Source organism: Ranitomeya variabilis, chromosome 3 (genome assembly GCF_051348905.1).
Source record: "Ranitomeya variabilis isolate aRanVar5 chromosome 3, aRanVar5.hap1, whole genome shotgun sequence".
In the NCBI taxonomy this organism is placed as follows: Eukaryota; Metazoa; Chordata; class Amphibia; order Anura; family Dendrobatidae; genus Ranitomeya; species Ranitomeya variabilis.
Window position 1 is genome coordinate 7,594,406 of NC_135234.1, and position 15,543 is coordinate 7,609,948.

The window sequence follows — 15,543 nt, forward strand, 5'->3', positions numbered from 1 at the left end:
ATTTGTCCCCGTCTTTCTCTTTCTAGGAGCTCAAAATTCTGCACAAAAAGAGGAGGAGCCCAAAATCCAGAAAAACGGAAATGTGGAAGGTGAGAGACGGTGAAACAGCATGTGATCTCCATGCCATCATGTGTGGTGGTCGTCACGTCCTAATCCCCCTCCTGTCTATACACTTATATATTATACAGTCATGGCCAAAAGTGTTGTCACCCTTGAAATTGTTCCAGAAGATGAAGTATTTCTCCCCGAACATAATTACAATTCCCCATATTTTGTTATACACACGTTTATTTCCTTTGTGTATTGGAACAACACAAAAAAAGAGGATAAAAGTGCAAATGGGACATCATTTCACACAGAACCCCCAAGATTGGCAAAATTGTTGGCACTTTTCCAGAATTGTTTGTAAGCAACTTGGTTTCAAGCATGTGATGCTCGTTCAGACTCACCTGTGGCAAGTAACAGGTGCGGGCAATATGAAAATCACACCTGAAACCAGAAAAAAAGGGGAGAAGTTGCCTCAATCTTGACATTGTGTGTCTGTGTGTGTCACACTAAGCATGGAGAACAGAAAGAGAAGAAGAGAACTGTCTGAGGACTTGAGAACCAAAATTGTTGAAAAATATTAACAACTCAAGGTCACAAGTCCATCTGCAGAGATCTTTGTGTTCCCTTGTTCACGGTGCACAACATAATCAAGAAGTTTACAACCCATAGCACTGTAGCTAATCTCCCTGGATGTTGACGGCATAGAAAAATAGATGAAAGGTTGTAACGCAGGATAGTCCAGATGATGGATAACTCCCAATCAAGGTCTGAAGAAATTCAAGTTGTCCTGCAGGCTCAGGTGCATCACTCAGTGCGAACTATCAGTCCACATGTGAATGAAATGTAATGCTATGGCAGCAAACCCAGGAGGACCCCACTGCTGACACAAACATTAAAAAGCTAAAAAAAGAATACAGTTCCTACAGTCAAATATGGTGGAGGTTCACAGATGTTTCCGGGTTGTTTTGCTGTGTCTGGCACTGGGTGCCTTGACTGAGTGCAAGGCATCATGAAATCTGAAGATTACGAGAGGATTTTGGGTGGCAATGTAGTGCCTAGTGTCAGAAAGCTGGGATTTTGTTCCTGGGTCATGGGACTTCCAGCAGGACAATAACCCCAAACATACCTCAAGAAGACCCCGGAAATGGATGGAAATAAAGCTCCAGAGTTCTGAAGTGTCTGCAATGAGTCCGGATCTAAATCCCATTGGTCACCGTTGGAGAGATCTTACAGTCGCCGTTGGAAGAAGACGAAATATGAGACCGGGAGCAGATTGTAAGAAGAGTCCAAGATCCCGGCGAGAGGAGGAAGAAGCTATGGTGCTTATAGCAAGCGATATGATTGCAATTATTTATTCCAAAGGATACAACCAAATATTAAGGAGGGCGTCAACAATTTTGGAGTCTTGTGTAAAATTATGTCCAGTTTGCCTCTTTTTTTCCTGTTTTTTTTTTTTTTTTTGGAGGGTTCCAATACACAAAGGAAATAAATGTGTGCAATAACTGGGAGGAATACTGCATTTTCTGTAACAGTGTCAACGGAGCCAACACTGTGTGTGTGTGTGTGTGTGTGTATCTATGTGTGTGTGTGTGTGTGTATACATACATACATACATACAGGGACCCCGGCTTCCCACCTTTATTCTTCCCCCCAGTTTCCTGTTTTCTATGGCCGTCGCTCCTGGTGATGTACTGAGGGGTTAATGTAGGCAGTAAACACTGTATAAGTTCAGACCCCAGGTGAGACCCCCGGACATTATAACTTGTCCCTGTTCTTCACCTCCAGGAGCTCCGGAATCTGCAGAAAATGGAGAGGAACTCAAGACCCAGAACAATAGAAATTCAGAAGGTGAGAGAGGACGAAATATCATGTGATCTCCATCCCATCTGGCGGTCTGCACGTCCTAATCCCCCTGATGTGTATACACTGTGCGTCATACTGTAAAAGTCTGTGCACCCCTGGTCAAAATTTATTTTTACTGTGAACAGTTACGCAAGTTGAAGATGAAATGATCTAAAAGGCCTAAAGTTACAAAGGACACACTTTATTTGCAATATATATATATATATATATATATATATATATATATATATATATATATATATATATATATATATATATATATATATATATAATATACATTCTACTTTTACATTTTAAAAATTACAAAAAGGGAAATGGCCAATGCAAAAAGTTTGTGCACCCTGCAAGGTTAGTACCTAGCAGCACCGTCTTCAAAGTATCACAGCTTGTAAACACTTTTTGTAGCCAAACAAGAGTCTTCCTCTTCTTGTTTGGATTTTCCTTCATTCTTCCTTGGAGAATTCCTCCAGTTCTGTGAGATTCCTGGGTCATGTTGCATCCTCTGCGTTTTTGAGGTCTAGACAAAGATTTTCAAGGATGTTCAGATCAGGGGACTGTGAGGGCCATTGTAAAACCTTCAGCTTATGCCTTTTGAACTCGTCTATTGTGGTTTTTGCTGTGTGTTTAGGGTCATTATTAGTGATGAGCGAGTATACTCGTTACTCGAGATTTCTTGAGCACGCTCGGGTGTCCTCGGAGTATTTTTTTAGTGCTCGGAGATTTCGTTTTCCTCACCGCAGCTAAATGATTTACATCCTTTAGCCAGCATAAGTACATGTGGGGGTTGCCTGGTTGCTAGGGAATCCCCACATGTAATCAAGCTGTCTAAGAGATGTAAATCATTCAGCTGCGGAGAAGAAAACTAAATCTCTGAGCACTAAAAAATACTCGGAGGACCCCCGAGCGTGCTCGAGAAATCTCAAGTAACGAATATATTCGCTCATCACTAGTCATTATCCATTTTGTAGCAGCCATCCTCTTCCTCTTTTTCCCCTTCTGCTTTACAGATGGTGTTATGTTTACATCAAGAATTTGTTGAAATTTCATTGAATCCATTCTTCCCTCTACCCGTGAAATATTCCCTGTGCCATTGGCTGCAACACAACCCCAAAGCATGATTGATCCACCTCCATCCTTGATGGTTGGCGAGATGTTCTTTTCCTGAAATTCTCTGCCCGTTTTTCTCCACACATACCTGTGTGTCATCTTTCCACAGGACTTGTTTCCACAATGCTTCCGGCTTGTTTAGATGTTCTTTTGCACACATCTGACACTGGATTTTATGGTGAGGAAGCCGGAGAGGTTTTCTTCTGATGACTCTTCCATGATGGACATATTTGTGCAGGGTGTCCATTTTGGTGGAGTCGGTATAAAAATGGACCAACTCTGACACCTTCAATATATAATAAATTGGTGCAGTAGTTCAATGCTGGATGTAATGTAAATTATTTTATAAGAATTTGGGAAAGTTCTGAAATGTTCTATCAATCCTGATCTGAGGGTCTCGGCTTTCAGTTGAGATGAATCTGTGCTGCACTTTATGTACATGCTCAATAGTGACCAGTGCTGTGGAGTTGGAAGTCCGGGAAATTGAGTAGTGTGGGTCGGAGGTTTGGCTTACCCACTCCACAGCCCTGCTCCAGAGTCTGCTAAATCTTTGTGAAGGTGTTTTGTAGTCAAGGGAGGTTTTTTATTTGCCTCTCTAGCAATCCTACGAGCAGCTCTCACTGAAATTTTACTTGCTCTTCCAGTTCATATCTTGACCTCCACTGTTCCTGGTAACGGTCATTTGACCAGGGATTCACAAACTTTTACACGCCACTGTGTATACCCTGAAAACGTCATCTTGTCCCGCAAAAAAGGAAGCCTCCATGCAGCTCCATCAGCGGAAACATAAAAAAGTTACAGCTCAGAATAAAGCGATGCAAAAATATATTTTTCTGTAAAAAAAATTTTTTTGTATAAATGCGCCAAATTATGAAGCACACTATAAATGAGGTATCGTTGTAATCGTACTACACCTGCTGACGCTAATACCAGTGACAGCAGGAGCAGCTGATGGGGGTATTCATCAGCTGCCGCCTGCGCTATAAATAAATAAATGAAAAAACAATGTGGGTTCCCCTGTATTTTCTATAACCAGCCTGGCAAAACTCACAGCTGGGGGCTGCAACACTCAGCTGTCCGCTTCAGCAAGGCTGGTTATCAAGAATAGAGGAGTCCCCACGCTGTTTTTTTAATTTTTAATAATAATAATTAAAATATTTATTATTATTATTAAATAACTTAATAATTAAAAAAAAAATGTGAGGTCCCACTCATTTTTAACAACCAGCCTTGCTTAAAGCGGACAGCTGAGGGCTGGTATTTTCAGGCTGGTAAGGGGCCATGGATATTGATCCCCCCCAGCCTAAAAATAGCCGCCCGCAGCTGCCCAGATAAGACACATCTATTAGATACGACAATTCTGGTGCTTTGCCCCGCTCTTCCCACTTGCCCTGTAGCTGTGGCAGGTGGGTTCATATTTGTGGGGTTGATGTCACCTTTGTATTGTCAGGTGACATCAAGCCCACAGATTAGTAATGGAGAGGTGTCTATAAGACGCCTTTTCCTTACTAATCCTATAGTTATATGGTAAATAAAGACACAGCCAGAATAACGTCTTTTATTAGAAGTAAAACAAAACACACTTTTTCATTTTTATTTAAAACAAACCGTTACACTCACCTCGCCTATTCCACCAAAGCCCTCGTTTTCCTGTAATAAAACAAAAATAAAACACCAATATCCCTCACCTGTCCGTCGTTGTGTCCCACGCCGCTGTCTATGTCTTGGGGAGAAATAGTTTTCAACCTAGACGGTGCCAACATGTGACCGTCCAAGCTGAGAACCACCGGGGAATGAGCTGCTGTGAGCGGAGCGTTGGTGACTGGCGGTGACATCATCGAGGTTACCTCCGGTCACTGAGGCCTCGTTCCCAGCCGGGCTGAACTGCCGTGACCTCGGTGTCATCCCCGTTAGCACTGTGAGCATGACTTCAGAAGCACGGGTTGGGAATAACGTACTGGTCACTACGGCGTAGTGGTCACTGCAGCGTACTGGTCACTGCAGCGTACTGGTCACTGCAGCGTACTGGTCACTGCAGCGTACTGGTCACTGCAGCGTACTGGTCACTACAGCATACTGGTCACTACAGCGTACTGGTCACTACAGCGTACTGGTCACTGCAGCATACTGGTCACTGCAGCGTACTGGTCACTGCAGCGTACTGGTCACTGCAGCGTACTGGTCACTGCAGCGTACTGGTCACTGCAGCGTACTGGTCACTGCAGCGTACTGGTCACGGTCACTACGGCGTAGTGGTCACTGCAGCGTACTGGTCACTGCAGCGTACTGGTCACTGCAGCGTACTGGTCACTACAGCATACTGGTCACTACAGCGTACTGGTCACTACAGCGTACTGGTCACTGCAGCATACTGGTCACTGCAGCGTACTGGTCACTGCAGCGTACTGGTCACTGCAGCGTACTGGTCACTGCAGCGTACTGGTCACTGCAGCGTACTGGTCACTGCAGCGTACTGGTCACTGCAGCGTACTGGTCACTGCAGCGTACTGGTCACTGCAGCGTACTGGTCACGGTCACTACGGCGTAGTGGTCACTGCAGCGTACTGGTCACTGCAGCGTACTGGTCACTGCAGCGTACTGGTCACTACAGCATACTGGTCACTACAGCGTACTGGTCACTACAGCGTACTGGTCACTGCAGCATACTGGTCACTGCAGCGTACTGGTCACTGCAGCGTACTGGTCACTGCAGCGTACTGGTCACTGCAGCGTACTGGTCACTGCAGCGTACTGGTCACTGCAGCGTACTGGTCACTGCAGCGTACTGGTCACTACAGCATACTGGTCACTGCAGCGTACTGGTCACTACAACAGCAGTTTGCAATTTTCACTCGGCAACATTCATTGCTGCTTGTTTCTGGAAAATACCCATGGAGTCAGTCATCACTATACCTATAGGGGAGGGTCCTGGGCCCCCTAGTTGGTGCACACACCAGGTACGGTACCTATATTACTGTGTCTGCACCTAGTTAGGTGCTTGATATCACGCCTGTTGTATTTCATTTACTATTCTTCTTATTTTCATGGGCTGTTATCTTATTACTATTGAGTACTGCTGGGTACACCGGCTATGGGGGGTTTCACAGGTCCCTACGCTTACAGTGTATTGTGGTTTAGTTCTCCACCTCCCCTACCCTGTCCTTTGTGCCTACATATTGTTTTTAAAGGTATATTAATAAAAGTGATTTTTTATGGGATATAACTGTGTTCTTGTGGTGTTTTAGGATTTCTGTTGTTACAGTTGTCCCTATTACGTCCGTGACATACATATCTAGGAGGGTACACTATTTATATATATTATTTAGTATGATTTTCCCTATATGTATTATGTATGCCACAACTTTATGCTTTCATCACTATACCTGTAGATAAATTCCCCGGGGGGTCACTTGAGGGGGGATTCTGCTCTTCTAGCTATCAGGGGCTCTGTATATGGCGTCCGCACACTGTTCTAGGAAAATCTGCGCTCCTGGAGGCAAATAGCGCTCCGTCCCTCCCGAGTCTCTCCGTATGGCTAAGCAGTACTGTACAGCCACATACGGGGTATTGCCACATTCAGTAGAAATTGTGCGATAAATTTTGGTACCATTTTTACCCACTTCTTGTGTGAAAATGTGAAATCTTTGGCTAAAACAAAATTGTGGTGGTAAAATGTAAATTTTTTTTTCTTCACTGCCCAATGGTATAAAATTCGGAGACACACCCATGGTGTCAGTATGATCACTGCCCCCCTAGATGAATTCACTGAGAGGCTTACTTGGTAAAATGGGGTCACTTATGGGGGGTTCTGCTGTTCTGGCACCTCATGGGCTCTCCCAGTGGGTCACAGCACCTGAATACCATAACAGTAACATCTGTTGCTCCTTCCCTTCTGAGCTCTGCCATGCACCCAAACAGTGGTTTACCCCCACATATGGGGTATCCGCGTACTCAGGACAAATTGCGCAACAACTTTTGGGTTCAATTTCTCCTGTTACCCTTGGGAAAATAAAAAAAAATGGATCTGAAGTAAATTTTTTCTGAAAATGTGTTTTGGTTTTTTTTGGTTTTTTTTTAAAAAAACATTCCAAAAATTCCTGTGAAGCACCTGAAGGGTTAATAAACTTCTTGAATGCGGTTTTGAGCACCTTGATGGATGCAGTCTTATAATGGTGTCACTTTTGGTTATTTTCTTTCATCTAGACCCCTCAAAATGACTTCAAATGTGAAGTGGTCCCTACAAAAGAAAATGGTTTTGTAAATTTTGTTGTAAAAATGAGAAATTGCTGGTCAACTTTTAACCCTTATAACTGCCTAACAAAAAAAATTTGTTTCCAAAATTGTGCTGATGTAAAGTAGACATGTGGGAAATGTTACTTATTAAGTATTTTGTGTGAAATATCTGTGATTTAAGGGCTTGAAAATTCAAAGTTGGAAAATTGCGAAATTTTCAACATTTTCACCAAATTTCCATTTTTTTTTTCACAAATAGACGCTAGTAATATCAAACAAATGTTACCACTGTCATGAAGTACAATATCTCACGAGAAAACAGTGTCAGAATCACCGGGATCCGTTGAAGTGTTCCAGAGTTATAACCTCATAAAGGGACAGTGGTCAGAATTGTAAAAATTGGCCCGGTCATTAACGTGCAAACCACCCTTGGGGGGTAAAGGGGTTAATGTGTTTTCTTGAATTATTTTGCAATAAAGATTGTATCTTCAGACTAGCTTACCTAGAAATCATGGGGCCCCATAGCAGACGTTCTAATTGCCCCCTCCAACAACAAAAAAACGTTTACATTTGACCGGGTCACAGAAGAGCAGATTTCACAACTTTTCAGCCCTTATAAAGTAATTTTCCTCCAATTGAAGCCCCCAGATTGCCCCCATTAAGTATGATGCCAACCGTAGTGTCCCTCTGAATCACAGTATCATACTCATCCACAGTACCCTCCCTGCAAAGTGTGATACCCCAACTGTGATCGCCACACAGTCCTCCATGCAGCATAATGTGCCTCCATACAGTATAATGGCCCCCGCACCTCTCCACTGAGTATGATGGCCACAACATAACCATTCACACGGTATAATCATCCCCACTAGCCCTCCAAACAGCATACTGACCCGTATACTGCATTATTGACCCCACAAAAACCTTCACACTGTAAAATTGCTTCCATACAGTATAATGGCCCCCTCATAGAACCGACAAACAGTGTAACTGCCACTTCACATAGACCTACGGACAGTATAATGACCCCCATATAGTGCTGCAAATCGTTTACTGGGCCCCACATAGCCCTACATATGCAGTATGATAGACACCACTTAGGTCTATGTACATTATTATTATTATTACTATTATTATTATTATGAGCAGCATGGTGGTTAACACTGCAGCCTTGAGACGCTGGGGTCCTGGGTTTATATCCCATTAAGGACAACATCTGCCAGGAGTTTGTCTGCTCTCCCCGTGTTTGCATGGGTTTTCTCCGGGTTCTCTGGTTTCCTCCCACTCTCCAAAGACATACTGATAGGGAATCTAGATTGTGAACCCCGATGGGGACAGTTCCGATAATATCTGTAAAGCGCTGCAGAATTAATGGCGCTATATAAGTGAGTAAAATAAATAAATTATCGGCCCTGCATAGTCCTCCATACAGTATAATGGTCACTATATTCTGCTCCATACAGTATTATGGGCACCACATAGTCCGCCATGCAGTATTACAGGCACTATATAGTCCTCCATACAGTACTAATGGCACCACATAGTCCTCCATGCAGTATTATGGGCACCATATAGTCCTCCGTACAGTATTATGAGCACCACATAGTCCTGCATACAGTATTATGGGCACCACATAGTCCTCCATACAGTATTATGGGCACCACATAGTCCTCCATACAGTATTATGGGCACCACATAGTCCTCCATACAGTATTATGGGCACCACATAGTCCTCCATAAAGTATTATGAGCACCACATAGCCCTCCGTACAGTATTATGGGCACCGTATGGTCCTCCATTCATTATGTGTCCCATATAGTCCTCCATACAGTATTATGGACCCCACAGTAAAAATAAATACTCACCTCTCCCCATTTCCCCCCTACTCCAGTCTTCTGACCTTCTGCACGGCTCGGCACAGAGGTCGCTCTGTAGTGACATGATCAGAGGGTGCTGAGACATCGCAGAGCTCAGGCGCACATGGGAAATGATGGAGAAGGGAGCGTCAGCGGACGGCTCCTTCTCTCATCATTGTGTTGAACTGTATCTGCATCTCCATGTCCAGTGTGCTGATACATTACTCAACCTGGAGCAAGGAGTATAGTAATGACGCATCGGCTCAGATAATGAGCACCAGTGATTAGGGGGTGATTCTGTATGGACCCCATGGTATATGCACGCACATGAATATAGGGCAGTCACATTGGAGCCATGATGGCGGCATTACTGCATTATTGCTGCCATTATTCAGTGCTTGGCGTATAAACAGCAGAAATTCTCCACAACGGGAGAAACGTGGGGATCTGATTACTGCCCTATAGATTGTTCTGTTTGTGTCCAGATCAGGAGGATGAGGCAGAAATAGTCAGAAGGCTCTATAGAGATCTGATGCGGATCCCATGAATCTCTGCTGCGCGTACATGTGGCCTCCATTGTGCTGTAATATTGTGATATGGGAGGAAGTCAGTGATCGGTGCGGAGCAGTCATCGGGCGGTGCATGGCAGACATCGGGCGATGTGGGGCAGACACCGGGCGGTGGAGGGCAGACATCTTTCTGTGCGGGGCAGGCATCGGTCGGTGCGGGGCAGGCATCGGTCGGTGCGGGGCAGGCATCGGTCGGTGCGGGGCAGGCATCGGTCGGTGCGGGGCAGGCATCGGTCGGTGCGGGGCAGGCATCGGACGGTGCGGGGCAGGCATCGGTCGGTGCGGGGCAGGCATCGGTCGGTGCGGGGCAGGCATCGGGCGGGGTGCGGGGCAGTCATCGGGCGGGGCGCGGCGCACATTGGGCGATGCAGGGCGGACATCGGGCTCTGCACTCCATCCAGGTCCATCCATCCCCTTCCCAGTTTTCTCCAGGGTGGGTAGTGGACAGTAGGAGAGGATTTCTCTCTTTTATCCCCCACATCGGGTGTTGCCAGATTCTGCAGACCGCTCTTTCTGTACAGGGGACACAGCACCAGATATTTCATGTGCCTCCATACACATTGGTTTTATTCCTTTCCACTTTTATCAGTGCGGTGTTAATACTGAGTGGATGAGTCGGATATCGCAGAGCTAGTGCTGCTTCACTGATATGGCTGAATAGGTGCAGACCCCAGACGAGACCCCCAGATATGATAAATTGTCCTTATCTTTCTCTTTCTAGGACCTCAGAATTCTGCACAAAAAGAGGAGCCCAAAATCCAGAACAACAAATATGTGGAAGGTGAGAGACGGTGAAACAGCATGTGATCTCCATGCCATCATGTGTGGTGGTCGTCACGTCCTAATCCCCCTCCTGTCTATACACTTATATATTATACAGTCATGGCCAAAAGTGTTGTCACCCTTGAAATTGTTCCAGAAGATGATGTATTTCTCCCCGAACATAATTACAATTCCCTGTGTTTTGTTATACCCACGTTTATTTTCTTTGTGCATTAGAACAACACAAAAAAGAGGGAAAAAACTGAAATGAGACATCATTTCACACAAAACTCCCAAGATTGTCAAAATTGTTGGTACTTTTCCAGAATTGTGGGTAAGCAGCTTTGTTTCCAGCATGTAAGGCTTGTTCAGACTCGCCTGTGGCAAGTAACAGATACACCTGTTACTTGCCACAGGTGAGTCTGAACAAGCCTCACATGCGTCCTAGGTAATGGGTTTTCCAGCAGGACAGTGACCCCAAACATATTTCAAGAAGCACCCAGAAATGGATGGAAACAAAGCGCTGGAGAGTTCTGAAGTGTCAGCAATGAGTCCGGATCTAAATCCCATTGATCACATGTGGAGAGATCTTACAATTGCTGTTAGGAGAAGACGAAATATGAGACCGGGAGCAGATTGTAAGAATCGTCCAAGATCCTGGCTGAGAGGAGGAAGAAGCTTGTGGATGGTTACAGGAAGCGATATGATTGCAGTTTTTTATTCCAAAGGATGCAACCAAATATTAAGGAGGGCGCCAACAATATTGTTCTGCCTATTTTGAGGGTTTTGTGTGAATTTCTGTTCAATTTGTCTTATTTTGTTTTTTGTGTTGTTCCAATACACATAAAGGAAATAAACCTGAGTATAAGAAAACATGGGGAATTGTGATAATTGTCTGGGTGAAATGCTAAATTTTCTGGAACAATTTCAAGGGTGCCAACACTTTCGACCACGACCGTACATAACCTTCAAGATCTCCATTCCATGGTATGTGGTGATCAGAACAACTTAATCTTAATCCCCCTCATGTGTATACAATAGATATAATATATACCCTCTAGACATCGTGCTGCATAATATACAGTGTTGTGCAAATATTTTAGGCAGGTGTGGAAAATAATTCAAGGTAAGAAGCTTCATATATAGACCTCATTCCAAACATCTTGGAGATCTTCCCCCAGATCTTCTGTGTATGAGGCTTGTGAGGATCCTTCTGTCTCTTCATGTGATCCCAGGCAGACTGGATGATGGGAGATCTGGGCTCCGGGGCCGGATCATCACTCAGGATTCCTCGTTATTACTTGTGAAGAAACCAGATTGTATCTTAATTTCCCAGACAACCATGTTTTTGCAAACCAAAAGAACTGGCTTTTTATCTGTATATTGGCTTGTGAATGTAAGTGTTTATGTCTGGTGGGTCAAGAGGACAGACTTGCCCACTGATATACTATCTAACATACTGTGTAAGTCTGTAAGGCCATGTGCACACGTTCAGTATTTTTCGCGTTTTTTCGCTATAAAAACGTGATAAAAACGCGAAAAAAACGCTAACATATGCCTCCCATTATTTTCAGTGTATTCCGCATTTTTTGTGCAAATGTTGCATTTTTTTCCGCAAAAAAATCGCATCGCGGAAAAAAAAGCAACATGTTCATTAAAATGCGGAATTGCAGGGGATTCCGCACACCTAGGGGTCCATTGATCTGCTTACTTCCCGCACGGGGCTGTGCACACCATGCGGAAAGTAAGCAGATTATGTGCGGTTGGTACCCAGGGTGGAGGAGAGGAGACTTTCCTCCACGCACTGGGCACCATATAATTGGTCAAAAAAAAAGAATTAAAATAAAAAATAGTCATATACTCACCTTCGATGTCCCCGGAGTGTTCCCGCCTCTCCGCTGCATGCTGCCGCTTCGGTTTCTATAGCTGGTGTGTGTGAAGGACCTGCGATGACGTCACTGTGACCAACCTGTCAGTCAGTTTTCCAAGCGATGCTACAGATCGCTTGGAAAACTCTAGCATTCTGCAAGCTAATTACGCTTGCAGAATGCTAAAAAAACGGAAAAAAAACGCAAAGAGAAAATGCGGATTTCTTGCAGAAAATTTCCGGTTTTCTTCAGGAAATTTCTGCAAGAAATCCGGACGTGTGCACATACCCTAATAGTGACTGTACATTGAGTGGGTTAAGCTTTGTTTATTGATGTGTGCTTATATGCTAATAGTGCTACTTAATCCCATCACCATTGTTTACCTTATCTTGATGATGGACTGGGAGACCCTGGGTGATTCTGGGAGTGGCTTGCATGCCTTGGGTATAGAAAGACCAGAGATCACATCCTGGGAGACTGAAGTAACACAGAGCTACCAGCCAGACATTCTGCAAACCACCCAACAGACAAGAGAAAGGACTGCAGCCAATTCATCATGGCCCCATCACGAGGGACACTGATCTAGGATTCTATAGGAAACAACCCAGGGCTTTTCGGCTCCGGTTGGGGGTCCCCTAAATAATGATGACCGGGAGCTGGTCACTGAAGATCAAGGAAGAAATACTGATTGTTCTTCAGCTTTGTATGAACCATATACAGTGGGGCAAAAAAGTATTTAGTCGTTCAGCAATAGTGCAAGTTCCACCACTTAAAAAGATGAGAGGCGTCTACCTATGATGTAAATTACAGACGCCTCTCATCTTTTTAAGTGGTGGAACTTGCACTATTGCTGACTGACTAAATACTTTTTTGCCCCACTGTATATATAGTATATACAGAGCGTGTGACTACAGAGAGGAGCTGTGGATATATAGTATATACAGAGCGTGCGACTACAGAGGGGAGCTGTGGATATATAGTATATACAGAGCGTGTGACTACAGAGAAGAGCTGTGGATATATAGTATATACAGGGCGTGTGACTACAGAGAGGAGCTGTGGATATATAGTATATACAGAGCGTGTGACTACAGAGAGGAGCTGTGGATATATAGTATATACAGAGTGTGACTACAGAGAGGATCTGTGGATATATAGTATATACAGAGCGTGTGACTACAGAGAGGAGCTGTGGATATATAGTATATACAGAGCGTGCGACTACAGAGAGGAGCTGAGGATATATAGTATATACAGAGCGTGTGACTACAGAGAAGAGCTGTGGATATATAGTATATACAGGGCGTGTGACTACAGAGAGGAGCTGTGGATATATAGTATATACAGAGCGTGTGACTACAGAGAGGAGCTGTGGATATATAGTATATACAGAGTGTGACTACAGAGAGGATCTGTGGATATATAGTATATACAGAGCGTGTAACTACAGAGAGGAGCTGTGGATATATAGTATATACAGAGTGTGACTACAGAGAGGAGCTGTGATATATAGTATATACAGAGTGTGTGACTACAGAGAGGAGCTGTGGATATATAGTATATACAGAGTGTGACTACAGAGAGGATCTGTGGATATATAGTATATACAGAGCGTGTAACTACAGAGAGGAGCTGTGGATATATAGTATATACAGAGTGTGACTACAGAGAGGAGCTGTGATATATAGTATATACAGAGTGTGTGAGTACAGAGAGGAGCTGTGGATATATAGTATATATAGAGCATGTGACTACAGAGGGGAGCTGTGGATATATAGTATATACAGAGCGTGTGACTACAGAGAGGAGCTGTGGATATACAGTATATACAGAGCGTGTGAATACAGAGAGGAGCTGTGGATATACACTCACTGGCCACTTTATTAGGTACACCTGTCCAACTTCTTGTTAACACTTAATTTCTAATCAGCCAATCACATGGCGGCAACTCAGTGCATTTAGGCATGTAGACATGGTCAAGACAATCTCCTGCAGTTCAAACCGAGCATCAGTATGGGGAAGAAAGGTGATTTGAGTGCCTTTGAACGTGGCATGGTTGTTGGTGCCAGAAGGGCTGGTCTGAGTATTTCAGAAACTGCTGATCTACTGGGATTTTCACGCACAACCATCTCTAGGGTTTACAGAGAATGGTCCGAAAAAGAAAAAAAATCCAGTGAGCGGCAGTTCTGTGGGCGGAAATGCCTTGTTGATGCCAGAGGTCAGAGGAGAATGGGCAGACTGGTTCGAGCTGATAGAAAGGCAACAGTGACTCAAATCGCCACCCGTTACAACCAAGGTAGGCCTAAGAGCATCTCTGAACGCACAGTGCGTCGAACTTTGAGGCAGATGGGCTACAGCAGCAGAAGACCACACCGGGTACCACTCCTTTCAGCTAAGAACAGGAAACTGAGGCTACAATTTGTACAAGCTCATCGAAATTGGACAGTAGAAGATTGGAAAAACGTTGCTTGGTCTGATGAGTCTCGATTTCTGCTGCGACATTCGGATGGTAGGGTCAGAATTTGGCGTAAACAACATGAAAGCATGGATCCATCCTGCCTTGTATGGAGCATCTTTGGGATGTGCAGCCGACAAATCTGCGGCAACTGTGTGATGCCATCATGTCAATATGGACCAAAATCTCTGAGGAATGCTTCCAGCACCTTGTTGAATCTATGCCACGAAGAATTGAGGCAGTTCTGAAGGCAAAAGGGGGTCCAACCCGTTACTAGCATGGTGTACCTAATAAAGTGGCCGGTGAGTGTATAGTATATACAGAGCGTGCGACTACAGAGGGGAGCTGTGGATATATAGTATATACAGAGCGTGTGACTACAGAGAGGAGCTGTGGATATATAGTATATAGAGCGTGCGACTACAGAGGGGAGCTGTGGATATATAGTATATACAGAGCGTGTGACTACAGAGGAGCTGTGGATATATAGTATATACACAGCGTGTAACTACAGAGAGGAGCTGTGGATATATAGTATATACAGAGCGTGTGACTACAGAGAGGAGCTGTGGATATATAGTATATACAGAGTGTGACTACAGAGAGGAGCTGTGGATATATAGTATATACAGAGCGTGTGACTACAGAGAGGAGCTGTGGATATACAGTATATACAGAGCGTGTGACTACAGAGAGGAGCTGTGGATATATAGTATATACAGAGCGTGTGACTACAGAGAGGATCTGTGGATATATAGTATATACAGAGCGTGTGACTACA

General features: G+C 44.3%; 1 protein-coding gene across 5 annotated transcripts in view; it reads left to right on the top strand.

The window, feature by feature from the left end:
• Positions 1 to 15,543, top strand: part of LOC143814910 (uncharacterized) — a 75,858-nt gene that overhangs the window by 29,081 nt on the left and 31,234 nt on the right. For 2 of the 5 annotated variants that reach the window (XM_077293594.1, XM_077293591.1), the window contains 3 exons: positions 27 to 89; positions 1,834 to 1,896; positions 10,399 to 10,424. In XM_077293594.1, the coding sequence (XP_077149709.1) occupies positions 27 to 89; positions 1,834 to 1,896; positions 10,399 to 10,424 (152 nt within the window). Of the gene's footprint in view, positions 1 to 26; positions 90 to 1,833; positions 1,897 to 10,398; positions 10,459 to 15,543 lie in introns of all 5 variants that reach the window. The other 3 variants (XM_077293592.1, XM_077293593.1, XM_077293596.1) reach the window with 3 other exon arrangements.